Below are 18,284 nucleotides of genomic sequence, written 5' to 3'. Positions count from 1 at the left end.
GTCAAGGGTTATGCTCTTGTGAAGGATCAAATGTGATCAACTATCATTGTTTTGCATGATTGACCAGCAGTACACCTAGGAAATCCTTGCTTAGTAATGACTATTAATAGTTGTTCCATCAGACGAAGACCGCCAAAATGCCCCCGACTCTGAATTCCTGAGAATTGTCTAAATTGCAAGAATTTTATTCGATCTGAAATAAACACAGCAAATAACATACTCAACCAATATTAACTAACCGAAAATAAAAGGCCTTAATACATCACATCTACCAAGAAACACAAACAAATTTAGCTGAGTAAACCACGTGGTCAATTAGACAATAATATTGTTAATCACGTGCAGTTGATTATTTAAATCATACCAACAGAAATTGAAGGAAATAACGTAAAGTAACAAAGCCTTACAAAACGGGAAACACAAACTTTAAAACTGACTCACTTCCTGATGGGATTCCAGAGTACAAATTATGACGTAAACCTGCAAAAAATGGGAAAGCTATTGACATACCGACCGCATGTGTAAAACTAAACGGAAATCGGATCCCTACGTCGAACTGCTCAGATTGCAAAGTCAACTAATGTCTTCATTGTCTACGAAAGTATAATTTTAAACAACCACAATTAAATAAACATTACGTGAAATGTCACGCAAAGCAAAGTTCTTCATCAAAACCATAGTTTGTCCATAAGAATTTTTTTATTGTTTTTGGTAGGAGGTGAACTTCATGCCCATAGAGACTTCTAAAGGTGATGTTTTAGAAGGATTTCAGAAACTTCTTGGAAGTATTTTGGTTCCAGTCCTCCAGAAACAAGAGGTATTTTGAGTATTATGTTGAACTCACACTTTTGCATAATATGGGAAATTATTGCATGCTGTTCAACATGTAAAAAATTTTCTCATAGAATTGGGGCGAGCTTCCAAATAGCAGTGGGCAAGTACAAGAATTTCTTGAGTCCCTTGAAAAGTTTGTAGGAATTTTGGGTGGAGCAAGAAGCAGCATGAAAGGAAGGTAAGTGTCAATGAGAAATAATTTGTCACATGCTTTTTAAAAGACAGTTTTGTAATATGTGTTGCTCTGACAAACAGCTAACGCTCTAAATGTCAGGTTTAGAAACTCTTTACAGCAGCCAATTGACATTTTCAGTGACATATATAGCACCAGAGTTCCTTTAGAAACTACCACCTTTATTCCTATGTTAGACATTTCTAAGTCTGGTATTGTGAAATCCTAGAACAATGAACCATTTGGATTGAATTGTTATAGCTCAGTTGTGTGTGGAGCAACCAAAGGAAAATTTTGGATATTATATGAACAATCCTTTAACTGGAAACTGATTGCAGCTAGCAGCTGCTACTCAGAGTTTTGGCTTTTTATCTTGCAACCCAATTTTAGTTCCATTCACTAACTATTCCACTCCCAGATCTCATTATTTTATAAATAGTAATAGTCTCATTATTATTGAATCAGATATTTTTTTCTGTTGTTATCACCTTTCTGCTTGATGCTGTATTTACTTGAAATTTTAAGGAGAAATTCTGCCCTGGTCACTCCGGGAAGTTAAAATGGGAACATTTTTGGTACTCATGGTTTTCAAAGTTTCACCGTAATTTGATCCCCAGCTTGACCAAATTTTCCAATCCTGATGAAGGTGTTTGTAACAATTAATAGTTCTGTTGCATGTTTTTTTGGTTTCTAATAATTTTGCAACCTGACTTAACAACAAGAACATTTTGAGCTTCATGTTGAATTTCCTTGCGGATGTTTTAAACTATTTGGCCATTCACATAATTGTTAAGAGGTAACCTTTCAAATTGAATTATTTAATTTTTTTGGAACAGGGTTCAACTTGGTGATCATGATCTTGGACCACTTCTTGATGGGCTAAGGACTCCCACAGATTATGTCTTGGCTGGTGAGGGTCAGAGTATTTGGTAGTTGTATAATGCATATGTATTTATATCTTATTAACCAAGGGCGAGGGCCGTACTGGGTGAATATCGGCCTCAAGTCTTGACAGTACGGACCAAGCACAGCAAGGTCCCTACAAAAAAGACAGATGGAGGGCCGATATTCTTCCAGTACGGTCCCAAGCAAGCTTGGTTAATAAGAGATTTATTATACGACTGAAGTTCAAAGGGACACAAGTGCGGTATCATTCGGGACCATTCAGGACAGTGCCTGGTCCAATACTGAGAGAATATTGTCCGGCAATAGAGCATTTTGATTGGTTGATTTTAGTTATTGGCCCTCTGACTGCCCAAGTCATGTAAGAAGATGTGTTATACAATGATTTGACTACAGTGTAAAAATAAATCATCTGAAAAATCTAATACTGGTAGTTTCATCAAACTATCAATTGAGTTTTAGAAGTTGAAGTAAGTTTGACTTATTGGTAATTACTATAATTATTTTCCAGCCAATAATCCAGATGTTGTGGACAAACTTGAAGGTCTTGTCGCCTTGTGGTCCAAAGTCATTGAACAAGTTCTAGCTGAGAGTGAGCAGGTAATGTGTTTCTTTTTAGTGGCTACTTTTCATTTTCTCAATCCACAACATTGCATATATCATGTCAAAAGTGAGTCAAGTTGAGATGCAATCATAATTCTTGCATATTTAGGTAACTCCTAGTGATTGATTATTTTAGATGAGGAAAGAAGCTGATGATATTGGTCCCACAGCAGAACTTGAACACTGGAAAGAGAGAATGGCTAAGTTTAATGTGTAAGTTATTGTACATGTGACATCACACCTACAATAATATATCTGAAGAATTATTTAATTTAATTTTAAGCATAAAATTTTCAGATTTTGCTTTTCCAAAAACCATATATATATATCCAAGTCATGTGTCAATCACCTGGCATTCTGCATGTTAACTCTCTTTGAATATCCATATAAGATCGTCATATACTTTGTAGCCGTGGGCTCTGTATGACTCAACAAGTATTAATTAATCTGAAAATACTTCATGCTCTTTATTTGTTAGACTTGTTTATGTCCTGCTGCTTGAAAAGAAGATTGCAAAAAATGAGCTTTTGTCAGAAATTCCAATATTCCTATGGCACCAAGAAAATTTGTTCTTGCAAAACAAAAACAAACTCACCTATTTAAATTCATAAACACTATATTAGGCTTAAAATTTGTCCTTCTCATTTCTATTTTATTTGTGTTTTTTCAACTTTTACTTGACCTCTCAATGTTGTTGTCTAGCCTTTTAGATCAGGTGAAGAGTCATCATTGTAAAGCTACTGTGGGAGTTCTGCATGCAGCAAAATCAAGAAGTTTGAAACACTGGAAAGAACTGGTATGATGCTTGTTATCACATTTACTTATTAAGTTAACAAATCAATCAAACTGCATTATTTTGCACCCTTTCACATACTGTAAGTCTTCCCTTTTTAGTATCAGTCTGTCATATGCTTGTGAATATATGAAAGTCGTATGTGTGAACTACAGTTAAAGAAATTAATATGAGAGTGATCTTTGCAGTAATTAATGAACACTTGTCTAATAGGCAGTAGCGAAAATTAGGTCTGTGATACTGGTGCAGTGCTCTACCAACTGAGCTAACAAGCCAACTGGGAGCTATAGTCATTATGTAATTGGTTCATAATAAAACTTTTACATAATGATCCCCTTTCAGGCCTGAATTATATATTTCGGGCCTCTTTTTCACCACTGCTTATTTAAGTAGTGTTCATTACTGTGAAAATTGCTCTCACATTCAGTCTATTATATTGAATGGATGTAAATTACATGAACCTCCATTATTACTTCTGGGGGTGACCCAGCGGTACTTCAATTTAGTTTACAAACCATTCATGCAGTAAACTGAGTACTGGGCTTCAAACTCAGATTAATCCAATATGCTAGCTTGATTCCTTTCTTGTTAGGTGAACTTGGACTGTATGACACGTGCAATAGTAACTCGAGTCAGTAAAAAACTGTATAGTTTTAGGTCAGAGCAAAATTTTGGTGTATAATAATTAGTTTTGTTTTACCAATCCAGGATAGTAGAATCACAGATGCTGCTAATGAGGCTAAAGACAATGTGAAATACCTGTACACCCTGGATAAGTTTTTTGGACCATTAATCAAGTGCTCTCCGGTAGGTCATGGTGAAGATCACTCAATAGGGCTTGACACTAACGGTAGCCCACTAGCCACAGACTAGTAGAAATTTAGTCTTAGCTAGTGGTTTACAATTTCCACTAACCAGTTTGGCCAGTAAACAAACTGAAATTGTTGTAACATCTAAGATGTCACTAATTAGCCACTTGGCTAGTAAGTTGAAAAGTTAGTGTTGAGTCCTGCTCAATAATAAACTGTTAATGGAATCACATCGATGAATAAAATCTTGCTCTCAGATTGGTTAACAAAGCAAGGTATTTAGCTTGGAATTGAAAACATTAGGCTAAGTGAAATTGTTTCACATCTACGTATACATAACAACGTTAAAGTCCTTCTGTGACAAAATTTTTGCACTTTATTTTCCCAATTTTCTGGTGTTAACTTCACATTTAGACCCTAAACTATAAGAATAAGCGTAAGTTTCTCAAATTTGACAACGTTATCCCTTAAAAACAGCGCTGCAAAGACATTAAAAATTCTTCCGCCATTGCTCAAATAACACACTGGAGAGCCCACGAAAATAACTACAATGGTTTTAGTTGTGACGTCATTGACTCACTTCGACAACATCATGAAGGCATACCTTTACAAGAAATATGCAAAAGAAAGCTGGGGAACAATTCTTTCCAATTTGATTCCTGCTTTCCTGGGGAACCAGAAAAACATCTCTCTCTCGGCATACCAAATTAGCCACTTTGTTGAGTCGTTGACGTCACTTCCGTTCTCGACCCAGTTTCTTCTACTTCGCATGGAGTTCTGTAGTTTGAAGAATGGCGGCCGTTTAGATCGCGAATTTACAGGGAAAATAATATTACTTCTTAATGGAGTTTTGCCTTTAGATTTGGCAAATTTGATACTTAGGGTAAGTACTTTCAACCTCTGAGGAGAAAAGAAAAGGTGCATTTTTGGTCGCAGTAGCACTTGAAGTAATGCTGTTTTCTTTTTTTTCTTAGTTTTCGATAATGTGATTCAGGAAAACCCATTACTTAAACTCGTGAATTCCTTGTTAAATTGCACTTGAAAACAGATATTGCACAAATCGTGAAGCAATGAATGCAATATTGGTTTTTGTGTGCAATTTAATGTGGAATTCACGAGTCAAGTAATAGATTTTCCTATGATATCTTTGCTGTCTTAACCTTTATGTTTGTGGTTGAATCTTGCAGACAGAAATGGTGGAACACATTCCCAGCTTGATGAATGCCATCCGAATGATTCACAGCATCTCTCAGTACTACAACACATCGGAAAGAATGACATCTCTGTTTGTCAAAGTCACAAACCAAATGATAACAACTTGCAAGGCTTATATCAACCGTGATGTTATGAAGATATGGGAACATCCAAGGTACTGTACAGTCAATAACCTGAGGATTTATTAAAATAATTTAATTTACAAGTGATAGTTTGTAGCACACTAAGTGTTGAAGATTGGTGTGAAACTTTGCAGGTGTAAGAAACATCTCTAGTTTATTGCTCTGTTTCACAGTTTGACTACTTTTACTATAGGGACAAGACTGACCGTCCTGCATTCCATTGACAGGAACTGAAAAAAGTTGTCATAATGATTTTGATCCTTAAATTATTGCCCTGATATGATTTCAACTGGAGTTCTAATATTAGATACAATGAATATATGAAGTTCGTATATTTTGAACTGTGGTATTAGATACGTATGATGCACGATCCTCGCAGTAGAGAGCACTTTTTATGCAATAGCGAAAATCAGACCTAAAAACAAAATCAGGCCTGTACGGGATTTGTACCACTGACCTCTGTGATACTAGTGCAGCGCTCTACCAATTGAGCTAACAAGTCAACTGGGAGCAGGCCGTTAAGTTGATTCGTAATAAACCCGTGATGATAAATCAGATACAATGAATATATGAAATTCATATATTTTGAACTGCGGTATTAGATACGTATGATGCACGATCCTCGCAGTAGAGAGCGCTATTATTTTATGCAATAGCGAAAATCAGACCTGAAAAAAATAAGAAAAATCAGGCCTGTACGGGATTCGAACCACTGACCTCTGTGATACTAGTGCATCATTTTCAGGTCTGATTTTCACTATTGCATAAATAGCACTCTCTACTGCGAGGATCATGCATCATATGTAGTTATAATATTGTCCTTTTCCTTTAAAATGATTGACTGATTTTTTTACTAGTGACTCCAGTGAAAGAAGTGACAGTCTTCAATTTAGCAGACTCAAAAACATTATATTTACTCTATCTTCAGGGAGGTTTTATCAGGAAGACTGAATGAGTGCATTAGACTCAATGAAGAATATCAGAGGTGCTTTCACCGAACCAAACAAAAGCTCAGAGAAAATCCCAGCGAGAGACAGTTTGAATTCAGGTAAGCAAATCAACTTTCTGTTCCTAGTACATGCTTTGCTTCTGAGGTTACATTTTGAAGTACCATACTTACTTATCCTGAGTAGTGCTGGAACTTGATTTGGACATGGTCTTAAAATAAGTGAGGAGAATTCGCTACCTTTCTATAATCAAGAATTGGATAGATATTCTGGTCTTCATCGATAAGGACGAATAAACCGTAGGCCCCGTCTCCTGCAGGGTTTGGGGTAGCAGACGTTAATTTCCCACGCACGAGAATGCTGTGTGGTGGATGTCCTCACCTGGGTGGGATGGGTGTGTGTTGGCCCTGAAAAGCCCCTATGGGGAGTGGTCAATTAACCTATGTATGTATGTATGTATGTATGTATGTATGTGTGTATGTGTGTGTGTGTGTATGTATGTATGTATGTATGTATGTATGTATGTATGTATATGTGGGTGTGTGTGTGTATGTGTGTATGTATGTATGTATGTCTGTCTGTCTGTTAATTGTGTTGTAGACAAAGAGACTGCATGTTGACCTCTTAATGTCTTCTTGCAGTGAGAATTACATTTTTGGAAAATTTGATGCATTTTGCAAGAGGCTGGAAAAGATTAATGACATGTTGAACACAATGGAGACTTTTGCCAATGTCAATAACATCAAAATTGAGGTACAGTACAAAGCTCACTTGATGCTGAGTATTAATTTCACTCTTAGGCTTGCTCTTCCATCAGATGGTCCTTCTTGATGATTTGCATAATCCTCACCACTTTTCTTTGTGACAGTATTTGCAGACTGAGCGGAAAAGTTACATTTTAGTCATTGTTTGGAGTAAAAAGGGTTAACCACCCAAGGTTTGATTGGGCAAACTATTTCACATTGCTTAGTTCTCAGCCCTAATGGTTTGCTCAAGGGAGAACGATTCCTTTGAAATTTTCCATAATTTTTTTTTCTGGCCTATGAGTTCATATAAAAAAATTTGGGAAGTGCAGCTTTCTTTAAAGCTCTTTTAATTTGCTAAGTTTACTCTTAACCTCTGCTTAGAGTCCATTTTTGTCTTTTTCCAGTTTTTCACGGTTCAGAGGAATAAACTATATATGTTGAATTTTTCAGGGCATGGAGACAATGATTGTTCGTTACAACTCTATTGTGACAAGTGTAAAGAAGAAAGGTTATGATCTGCTGGACCACAGAAAAGGAGAGGTGAGCATGGATAGAAATTTAATTAGTCATATGACAAATGGGCTTTAATTTGTGAATTGCCACAACCTTAGAGTGCTCCGAGTTGTTAATATCTGGTACACGCTATTTTCAGCAGTCTTAAGTGGTTTTAATATTTGTTGTAGTTTTCTTCAATGTCCTTCCACCCCACCTTCCTTTTTCCATCCATTGATCTTATCAGTGCTGATGGGTGCTTGGAATGCAGGCTCATAGCTGGGTTGGAGGGATTTGCCAGCTATGGGGGTAGTGTTCACTGGCTAGCCACAGCAGAAGCTCCTAGATGCCCAAGACAATCTGTTCCATTTAAGGAAGCTTAAGGCAGCCATCAACAGCAATCTAAAAGGTTTTATTTCATACCAAGGGTAGTTTCGTGTTAGTTCACACGTCTTTGTGTATGTGCATGCATAACTTGCACAGTTTATGAAGTGTTCATGTATTATTTTCATGACTGCAGTTTGACATTGATTATGAAGAATTCAAACAAAGCATTGAGGGACTTAAACAACAGCTTCAGATGTTTGTAGACTCCTGGTTTGAGAAACCTCTATCTGTGAGTGTTACATTTTACCACCTTATCTTGAATATCATGATTAGCTTTTCAAAATTAACTTCTGTGCAGCTTCCATATTTTGTATAATTTCCAAAAAATACTATTAGCCAACTAATGTGGGCTTTCACAAGAGCTAATATCCATATAGGGATAACAGTTTCTTGTTATACAACTAAAAATCCTATAATTTAACTTTTTCATTTTCTCAGGTGTTGCCAAGTAGTAAAAAATCAATACACTATAAACCGAATGCAAATATGGCGTCCAATTTGAGTTGCCATTGTTCTGGACTCACTAGCCTCTCACACATGTAATAATCCTTTTGTGTTTCCACGTGAAGATGAGGCTAGTGAGTCCAGAACAATGGCAATTCAAATTGAATGCCATATTTGCATTCAGTGTATATATCAAGCCAAAAATTGGGAAGAGGAAAGCTAAATTTGAGAGAAATGTTTTATTTAGACCGTGCAGAGAATAAAAAAAAATTTGGATCCAAGAATGACACGGTTAAAACTTTGCTGAATATCAGTAATGAGCATAATACCACACAAGTGAATAGTGCTTTTTGCATGTGCTAATTGGCTAGTTTGGAAGTAAATAGCAAGTTCTATTCATCTCTGAGCATCTGATGATAGAAAATCACACCTCAGGAGTTTAATTTCTGGCCACTTTTGGCATACTGAAAGAAAAAACAAATTTCCGGTAACTGTGTGGTAATGTAACCAAACAAGTATTCACTTCCACTTAAGCGAATCATTGTTAATTACTATTTACAGTAAGAGGGCTAGCTACATTCTTTGATTTACCACTTTTCAGACCCTTCGGGCTCTTGAACTCCTGCAAAAATTCCAAAATATTGGAGGAGTTCAGTTGTATCTTCATGACAAGTACCAGAGGATTTTGTTGCAGTATGGAAGGTAGGAACATTATTGGGAATTAGGTTGAGCTGACGGGGTTATTTTAATATGATAGATCATGGTACTCTTGGAATTGTAAGAAGCAAGAAAATAAATTGGAAATAGCTAATCAGGCAAAGATTTTCGTTGCATGGCCTTGATTCAGCAAACGACATCTAAAATGTGTAGTGAGGAGTAATAAAATGATGTATGGGTGTCGTTGGTGGATGTGGGACTGATGTGACCAAAGAGAACCAGGTGTTGAAGTTGGAAATAAGTGATTCTCATCAAGGGAGATTAGGTACAGGTAGCTAGATGCGAAAGGGAAAGCCAAGTGGCCTTGCTATGCATTATTATAAAAGGTGTGGAAAGCTGAAGGAATGCTGATGAGCTGTACAATGTTGTGGTTTAGGTTCTCTCTGATGATAGAAAAAGTTGATAAAGCTGTTCAAGGGCTTCTGTTGAGTAGATGACTTCCCCAGAGAGTGGCAACGCACAAGCTGACCAATGATAGGAAGAGGCAAAGAAAGATGTTACAAATTTCCATGGATCTTTTGTTGAGATTAATTTTAAATTCTTTTCTTTCATCAGGGACCTTGAGACATGCAAAAAGCTGTATCAAAAGCAGAAAAATGATCCACCCATTCTTCGAAATCTTCCACCAGTAAGTCCGTCTTAACTATGATTCGATGCCGTGATTGTATTGTCAAAAGTAGAGAAAAACTACGTGTACTGCATCCATTCATGCAGGAGAGTTGAGCTGAACTAATTGTTCCATCTGGTTTTAGGTTGCAGGTAAAATAACATGGGCCCGACAGCTTTTTAGGAGAATTCATGAGCCAATGAAGGTGTTCAAGACATATCCAGAAATCTTAAAGGTAAGTTTGTGGTCTTTTGCGGTTAACTTCATATATTTTATTGTAGCTGTAGCTGTTATGGGAACCACGGACATAACAGGTACACTATGGTGTAACTGTTAGTGGAAATAAAAATCATGTTCTGTTCATGCGTCAATTTGACTCAACATCTTTTGTTACCAGGGAGAGGATGCAAAGAGAATAATTCGCAATTACAACAAGAATGCGGCTGTGCTGGTGGAATTTGAGGTATGCTAACGTAAAATTTGTAGATGGGTCATGGAGTTTAACAGGACCTCAACCATTTTTATCTAGGTCAAAATCTTATGATATTTGTCTCTATGGAGCGAAATGAAACAGACTTGTAAGGCTGTTTTTTCAGCAGTGGTAGAGCACATGTGGTAAATACATATTATTTAAGTAAGTCTGTCGCTTTTTTTATACTTCTTTTCGTGAATGGACAGTTGGGGGTAAAGGTTTTGTAGCAATGGTTTATTTTGAGTTTCGTGTTATTGCTAATACTTAAAATTTGTCTTTCATTTCGTGTTTCCGCTGCAGTTGCTGTATCATCGTGGATGGTTCAAAGCAGTTGAAGCTGCCAGGAGTGGATTAAATGCATCACTGCTTGTGCGGCACCCAGAAACTAAGGTATACCTCTTCGTGTTGATTCATTTGCTATGATCCTAAGATCAAATTTTGTACCATCTATTTTTTTTATGTCCTCAGAAACTCTTCGTGAACTTTGATCCACAAATCCTTGAGTTGATTCAGGAGGCCAAATGTATGGGGAGGCTAAACCTCGAGGTAATTAAGAATACCAAAACGTTTGATATTTGATAGTGTCTGTTACAAAACTAAAGATTTTATCAACAGTCCGTAATGATTCTGTAGACCTATGGCACTGAATAACAACGACACCTATATCGCGCTTTTTTCGTCCGTGCGCGCATGAAAATCGTATATGCGCGTCTGACTGACTGCCCTTTATTCTGAGCATATGAAATGCGTCTGCGTAGTTAACGTATACGCGAGCGGTACTGTATGAGTGTCATATATCTTACAATCTACTTAACAGATACCAGAGGCCGCGCAAGTTATGTGTATGAAAGAGGAACAATTCAAAACTTGCAACAACAGGTTTGTAACGTACATGTAGTCCTTTGCCTATCAATTTTTCTGGGTAATTTCCACACGGAGCCTCTTGCTAGGAACTATGATTACTTACTACTTACCAACCGCTGTAATTAGATAAAGTTTAGCAAAAGGTAGGATCGATGAGCAGGGTACTTTACTGTCAGTAATGAATAAAAATTTGAATCTTGGTGCCTCAAACAATAATTTCACACATCTCTTATGCAGGCTTCAAGAGGTTTTAAAGGAATACGACTCAGTCGTCACAGGGATCCCAGAAAATGTGTTACCTCTGATGAAGCCATTCACCGACCGTGTTGACGAAACGATCAAACCAGGATTGACCATGTTGAACTGGACTTCTCTAAATGTTCATTCTTGTGAGTGTAACAGCTGAGTCATGTTCTCATCATTTTTTACCTTCTTGTTACGTACATGTAGGTTTAAAGGGTCTGTTAAGAGTCGTGAAGTTTGAAAAATTTTAGAAACTTGGAATTTGATTTTGGAGAGATGGTAAAAGTCGGGGAAAAAGGATAAAATCCTGACAAAATTGGAAGAAGTCTGTAATTTTTGTCAAGTTGCAACAAAGGTTTAATTCTGGGTGAGGTCTTTGTGAGGTAACTGGATTTATGTTACTATCTCGGCAAGAACGTTTAATTTGTGCGAGTGGAGACTTTATAATTGTGAGTAAATCTTGGCAAGTACTATTCTGTTCAGCTCATTCGATTCATAACCTTGAGTCTGGAAAATAAATAAAAGATTCATTTTGAAAAGTCTGGAAAGTGTATTCCTGTTTAGATACAGAAATTTGCATGAATGTTTGTAGGACAGCGTGGTCGCAAATTTCTTCTTAATAGAACATCCAAGTCAAAATGAGCTAAAATAAATTAAATGCTTTATACAATGTCATCAAATCTGCAGATATCAACAGCATTCAAAAGTCAGTGAAGGGACTTGAAATTCTTACTAAAGGGGTAAGTGGTGTTTGAAAATGTTTTCTCTTTTTTTTTTTAAATCGATCTGTTGTAGCGTCAGTACCGTTGTGTGATGACGTATTCCTTTTTTTGGTCCAATTTGCTCCATTTTATCCCCAAACAAAAATGTCTATTGTATGTCAAAGTCAGCACTGCCGACCTTGCTTGTTTTTCATTGAAGGTGAAAGACATGCTTGATTGCCGAATAGAAGCAGTTTTGCAAGATATTGAGTTGACACGGCTGTGTGATCTGCCAGAAGATGAAGCTGTTACTGTAGAAGATTTTGTTGCTGTTACTGAGAAAACATGCCAAGAGTCTGCCGAATCTCTGTCCAAGTAAGCTTGGCTTTTGTGAATGATAGATTCGAACTTACTTGAAGTTACTTGAAGTTAGGCAGGGCTTCAAGCTCAACTATTTTCACTGTTGCCATTTGGTGACAGTGAAAACGACGAAGCATTTATAGTGCTATATGCATATGGTAAACTCACTCCAACTTGTAGTAAAAAGTACGTAATGAGCACCTAACAGCTCGCAACATGACCACCGAATGAAGGTCGCCTAATTGGCGACTTTCGTGGTAAATGTTTTAATTCATAATCGTCTTGGCGACCAAAACAGCGCAGCTGGGAGCGCTGGCGGGTATAAGATTACATATGTTTGAGGTTCGAAGTGAACTATGCAAACTGATGGAAATGGGATTGAGCTACTGACAGTTTTTAACAGTGTTATTGTAACGGTCAAGCCATTGGTACATTTCAATTTTGTTACCTTTTTACGGTTCCATAGGTACAACCATCTTGTAGAGTCATCAGTAAACATCCTGCTTCAAACTCTTAAAGACAACTTGAGGCCGAATGAATTGACAGGCCTTGATAAAGAAAACTATCCCTGTTTGTACCCAGAGTCAAAACAGGCAAAGAATAATAAAGGGAACAGGTGCTGGGAGTGCATGCCTTGCTGCTATTGGAGCTTGTTCATCTTTTTCAATCAAAGATGCATTGAAGCTTTGGTTAAATCGAAAAGACAGTCGTTGGATGCCATTAAGAGGCGAATGCAAGCAGCCAGTAAACACAGCAAGGATTCATCGAACACAGATGCTAAGTCACCAGCATTGTTTAAGGTAAATCCAACACTTTTTCTCTTTCCCGTCCAATTTTCTCTCTTGCTCCACCTTACCTGTCATTCTGGCTTCTTGGTTCGTCCTGGCTCCTTGACTTTTTTCCATTGCAACGACCCCTCTGTCAATCTAAATGTCTGTCTTTTTGTTCTTCCGTTTGCTTTTTCCTTGTTTCATTTTTTGTTTGCTTACCTCCTCTCCTTTTGATATTGCTCCCTCCGTCTCTCTTTTTCTCTTCTTCCCTTCTCCGCGGAACATTTCTTTAATCCCTCCTTTGCCTCGCCTTTGCTTCTTCGTTTTCCTCTTTCTTATTTTTCTTTCTTATTTTCTCTCTTGCTCATTCTCAATAACTTACTTCGTCTCATCTTCCCATTATTCTTCCACTTTCTACTCGTTCTCTTACGTTCTTCTTTCCCTTAATGCTGGCATATTTTACTAGGCTGACATTGTGCTGGAGATCCCATCAATTGTAATGAAGCCCAGCTTAGATGACATCCAGCAAGCCCTAAACAAAACAGTACAGATTATGCTGAAAACAACTCAGGTAACTTAAGACAGTAAATTGTTTGAACCCAGGGGTAACACGTGATAGTGTATTATGAGGTAACATAGAAAAGCGTCGAAGGCAAGCGTACATTAATCCCTCGCTGAACACAATCCTGTACGTGCATCTAAAACTCGTGGTAAATGAAAGTGACACCTGTAATTTTCATCTCCTTTTCCACATTTTGTGGGGGGTAATTTCACTCTATTTATACGCAGGTTATACTTGCAAAAGTGTACCGAAACGTTAATACAAGTTTGTTCAGATGTTGATTGGACTAATCTTTGTTTTGGTAATCTCATGAGTTACGATCACTCTACAAAGTACAACGCTTTGTTAACTTGTCTACTTCTAAAGAATGTCTACGAATGGAAACAGCACGGAGTCATCCATCAACCTCCAATCATTGTTGCCGAAGAAGGAAAAGTTCTTCCGCCTTTGGCGCCAAAGTCTCTTTACAAGCTGGTGTCTGAACACAAAGACGTGACAAAGGTATGCAGTAGGTAAAGCCTGCTTACGAGCCAACTGTGGCCCATCGGGCTGGCACTTAACTCCGCTTTCCGTAGCATGAAGCGACAAGGAGTAATTCTACTCACCCCTGGATGGAATGCTAGTCCATCGCAGGGTTACCCCCCAGCATTAAATTATCCTGTGTGAAGAGAAGCACTGTGAGAGTAAAGTGTCTTGCCCAAAAACACAACACAATGTCCCCGGCTAGGGCTCAAACCAGGACCACTCGATCTGGAGTCGAGCGCACTAACCATGAGGCCACCGCGCCTCCACTAGGGTATGCAGTGTTACTGTATAATTCAACCGACAGAAAAACACTCTAATTCTATAAACACAACTACTTAATTAAATGAAGTGTAATAGTCTAACTTAAGAGCGACTCCAACTGACAATACAGTAACTATTGTCAATATCCGAAGCCCTCTACAAACCATTTCTTAGCTCACCGCTGTCCCAACTCACAGTTTTATCCAAAGTTCCTTGAAGTTAACAATCTTCCACAACAGTTCTCTCTCATGGCATATCTCCAAACAGTTGGTCACTCCCGACAACAGCAACTACCACTACTACTTCACGACCAAGTCCTTGTATAGTTCCATAGAAAGTTTATGCTTGCAAGTCAGCATGACAAAGCATTCTAGAATTTTCTGAATACTTATTTTTAGCACTCTCAACAGTAGCCAATGATATTTGGTCTTTTTTTCCAGTGACCTCTTTTGTAACCGACCATAATCTTGTTGACCTGTAATAGTTTCTCTCTCCCAGCACCACGTGTGTATATGCATCCTTACATTTGGCCACTTCAGTCCAATGGTTTTGGAGTGATGGCGCTTCCATTCCTTTTGTGCTTTTTACGCCGGATTACTTTAGCTCCTCAAATAGAAATTGCTCTCAAAGTAGAATTGATCATTTTTTGACAAGAAAATGATGGTTGTTTTTGATAGGTGGTCATTACTCTGAGTTCAGTTGTAAGCTCATTAAAAATGGATGCCACGAAGATTTTGGAAGAGATGGACCAATTCAAAGAGCTCTGGAACCAGGTAACGTTCAGAAAAAGTTTCTTAAAGTTGTAAAAAAATATATACAGAGATGAAGGTGTTTAATTGTTACCGCAGAAACAGGATTCAAAACTCCGCAAAGTGGTTCTTCAATGAAAAAGTTTGAATCAAGTACAAGGGTTTTATTCATGCAGCGTTGATCAGTGTCTTGGATCAACCTTTGTCTTTCTTGACCAATTCCAGCAGAATTGTTGCTTCAGATGTCTTTTATGCTTTTTGTTGTTGCCAGGATCCCAACACCAAAGTGAAGGAGTTCATGGAATCCAAACCGTTGTTATCAGACTTTGATGCCCAAATCAAATATTACCAGCGCCTAGAGACTCAAATTGAAGAACTTCCTGGGAGTTATCACATTGGTCCTGTTGAATATCTTACAGACAGAATCAAAGAGGCTTTGGTCACAGAAACCAAGGCGTGGAAGCAGGCATTCGGGAAAGCAATGGCAGAGAAGGTAACATTTCCGTTTACTCTCAGGAGAGACATTTAGATTTTAGATCAAAGGTGATCACAAGCTCAATAGTCAAACAAAGGAAGTACTCTAACTGGTGTTGTCTTGATGGGAAAGTCGTGATAGCAGTCAAGTAATTTGAAGAAATATTACTTAGATCTAACTTCAACTGTGTATGATCCTGCATTTCCACAAACTTTCAAAAGTGTCTGCATAAAATGTCATATGAGCAGACCACTAACAGCATTACTAGCCAAACTCTGTTGCTAATTAACTATTTCTAATCACATAATTCCTACCACTCGATTGTAATTTGTAATTGTTTTTTTTTGTTTTTGTTTTTTTGTTTGATTGTGTAGGAATCTCGTTAATGGAACGTTAGCTCTGTGAGATCTCTCCTGCCAAATTGTTTTTTGCGAAGCTTATAAATAAATAAATAAATAAATAAATAAATAAACATCGTAGGACGAATTTATGAAGCCTGCTCCCAGGCCCTCATCTTCAGCCCGCGAGAAGATATGACAAGCAGGGGAGAGGTTTTCCGGGGGCTTGGCACTTTTAGTGCCAGACCTCTTGCAGACCTCTCGCCGGCTCGCGTTGCCCAAGGCCTCATAATTTCCCGCGGGTGACGAAACGCTGGTGTCGAAGCACTAATTATAACGAGGACGTGCTCGTAGGCTAAATTTTTATGGAACATGGCGTAATAGGAAAAAGAAAATACCAACACGTTGTCTTTTTTTAATAGGTTTTCAACCAAGAAAGGGCTCAATTACGTCCGATAACAATAGTTGCACAATAGAAGTGACTTGTGAAGAGCGCAATAAAGTTTTGGGGAGAATACATTTCCCCAATACTTCGCTGAAAACTTGAGTTTAAATCCCAGACTCATTGTCTAAAAATTTGGCGCTATAGAACTTTTTTATTATCAATGATTGTGTTTTAATACAAGCGTGTTTTTTGTATCTGGCAGGCAAGTGCAGACATGGAAGAAATCTTCCTGTTCATTGACAACCTCAACAAGCGACTAGCTCGTGGGATTAAGGATCTTGATGATGTAAGAAGCAGTATGGCCGCTCTCAGTGAGATCCGAGAATCGGAAATAAGGTTTGTGCCACATGTAAATTTTATTTTTGCGCCTGTAATTTCTCGCCAATTTAAACGGTAATCGGATAGAGAAGATCGTCGTAAATGTATGTTGTTGGTCAAAATTTTTACTAGGGCGCAGGAGAAACTTGAATTTTGTAACGTAGCTTTTCTTAAATTTAGCTGAGAATCATTGCTTCGTTTTCGGGAAATAACTTAGATGTAAAAAAAAAAAAAAGAAAAAAAGCAGCAGCTCACTGTCTTTTTTCTTGAGAGAATCGGAAGGAGGATATCTGATTCAACATACGTTTTTTGCGAGAACCCAGTCTTCTATCACCCGAAGAAACTTCTTCAATTCATCGTTGGTCTCTGGTACATTATGGTTTTCAAATTATTTATGCTTTCTATTTCTGTAGGATCGACATGACAATCGGTCCAATCGAGGAATCATTTGCCATGATGAATCGTTACGGGTTGGTCTATTCGAGCAGTGATGCTGAAAGAGTTGATGGTCTCACTTACGCGTGGCGTAAATTACATGCACAGGTGAATGTAACCATTTTAGGAAATATTGCTCTCCCCCTGTTAAGGATGCGTTGTGGCATGTAGTAAAACAACAACAACAATCTTTATTTGTACTCCCTTGCCTGTGTCAAGTTAAATAACAATATTGAAAATAAATAGGGTACTGGCTGTCTGGAATAACCATAGGGGCCAGTGGCGCTAGGCAGCCAGTAGACAACAACACTGAATGAAAATAAATTAATGGTTAGCAAGATAGTACAAAATTTATTTAAGACTTTAGATGTTTCGATGCACTCAGCCTTGAGGACAATACGTATGTGGACATCAAATATCTTATTGTTTCTATTTCAGTACGTACCTCAAAATACAAAGTCTTATTGAGTAGATTAAGTGTTACAAAAACGATATCAACAGACCATGGTTCATTTCTTGTCACTTTTTGCAAGTAAGGCCGATTGGGAGAACAAGCAGACTAAAAAACAAAAAAAGGAACGTTATCTGCCACTGATAAACAGAGCTAAACAGAAGGAAGTTTTTAAATCATGAGCACTCCACCTCCCAGAGAGGAGAGAACCTCCAACCCTGTTTAGTATTGTTTGGATGCTTCACCTTTGATCCAAAAGGAACCTGAGACGAGTATAGCCAAACGGGTGCTACTTTTTGTACGCGTTTCCTGAAAAACTAACGTCTCCTTGTCTCATGTAATAGGCTGGTACTGTGGCGAGTCACCTGCTACAGATCCAGCCCACATTTAAGTCGGATCTCTTGGATGGTGTGGAAAAGTTCAAAGTGATGGTTACAACGTTTGTTCAGGAATACAACGAAAAGTAAGTGAGACTGGCAGCAAACAGCTCAGACATACCACAAAATTTTGTCATTCCATTACGG

At 37.9% G+C, this 18,284-nt stretch overlaps 1 protein-coding gene across 2 annotated transcripts in view; it reads left to right on the top strand.

Annotated features, from left to right (window-relative positions):
* The window catches only part of LOC111322569 (dynein axonemal heavy chain 5), a 67,247-nt gene that overhangs the window by 7,117 nt on the left and 41,846 nt on the right, over positions 1-18,284 (top strand). For both annotated transcript variants that reach the window (XM_088731069.1, XM_088731068.1), the window contains exons 9-38: positions 716-817; positions 906-1,012; positions 1,843-1,916; positions 2,421-2,509; positions 2,649-2,725; positions 3,215-3,308; positions 4,014-4,112; positions 5,302-5,483; positions 6,380-6,499; positions 7,040-7,151; positions 7,595-7,684; positions 8,157-8,252; positions 9,069-9,169; positions 9,740-9,812; positions 9,937-10,026; positions 10,189-10,254; positions 10,564-10,653; positions 10,732-10,809; positions 11,081-11,142; positions 11,365-11,516; positions 12,058-12,110; positions 12,292-12,446; positions 12,898-13,231; positions 13,668-13,772; positions 14,130-14,264; positions 15,227-15,322; positions 15,570-15,791; positions 16,759-16,892; positions 17,288-17,417; positions 18,105-18,223. In XM_088731069.1, coding sequence (XP_088587195.1) covers positions 716-817; positions 906-1,012; positions 1,843-1,916; positions 2,421-2,509; positions 2,649-2,725; positions 3,215-3,308; positions 4,014-4,112; positions 5,302-5,483; positions 6,380-6,499; positions 7,040-7,151; positions 7,595-7,684; positions 8,157-8,252; positions 9,069-9,169; positions 9,740-9,812; positions 9,937-10,026; positions 10,189-10,254; positions 10,564-10,653; positions 10,732-10,809; positions 11,081-11,142; positions 11,365-11,516; positions 12,058-12,110; positions 12,292-12,446; positions 12,898-13,231; positions 13,668-13,772; positions 14,130-14,264; positions 15,227-15,322; positions 15,570-15,791; positions 16,759-16,892; positions 17,288-17,417; positions 18,105-18,223 — 3,437 coding nt within the window. The remainder of the gene's footprint in view (positions 1-715; positions 818-905; positions 1,013-1,842; positions 1,917-2,420; positions 2,510-2,648; positions 2,726-3,214; positions 3,309-4,013; positions 4,113-5,301; positions 5,484-6,379; positions 6,500-7,039; positions 7,152-7,594; positions 7,685-8,156; positions 8,253-9,068; positions 9,170-9,739; positions 9,813-9,936; positions 10,027-10,188; positions 10,255-10,563; positions 10,654-10,731; positions 10,810-11,080; positions 11,143-11,364; positions 11,517-12,057; positions 12,111-12,291; positions 12,447-12,897; positions 13,232-13,667; positions 13,773-14,129; positions 14,265-15,226; positions 15,323-15,569; positions 15,792-16,758; positions 16,893-17,287; positions 17,418-18,104; positions 18,224-18,284) is intronic.

This window comes from Stylophora pistillata, chromosome 8 (assembly GCF_964205215.1).
Source record: "Stylophora pistillata chromosome 8, jaStyPist1.2, whole genome shotgun sequence".
NCBI classification, from domain to species: domain Eukaryota; kingdom Metazoa; phylum Cnidaria; class Anthozoa; order Scleractinia; family Pocilloporidae; genus Stylophora; species Stylophora pistillata.
Note: the sequence above shows the minus strand (reverse complement) of the source record. Positions and strands in the feature narration are given on the sequence as shown.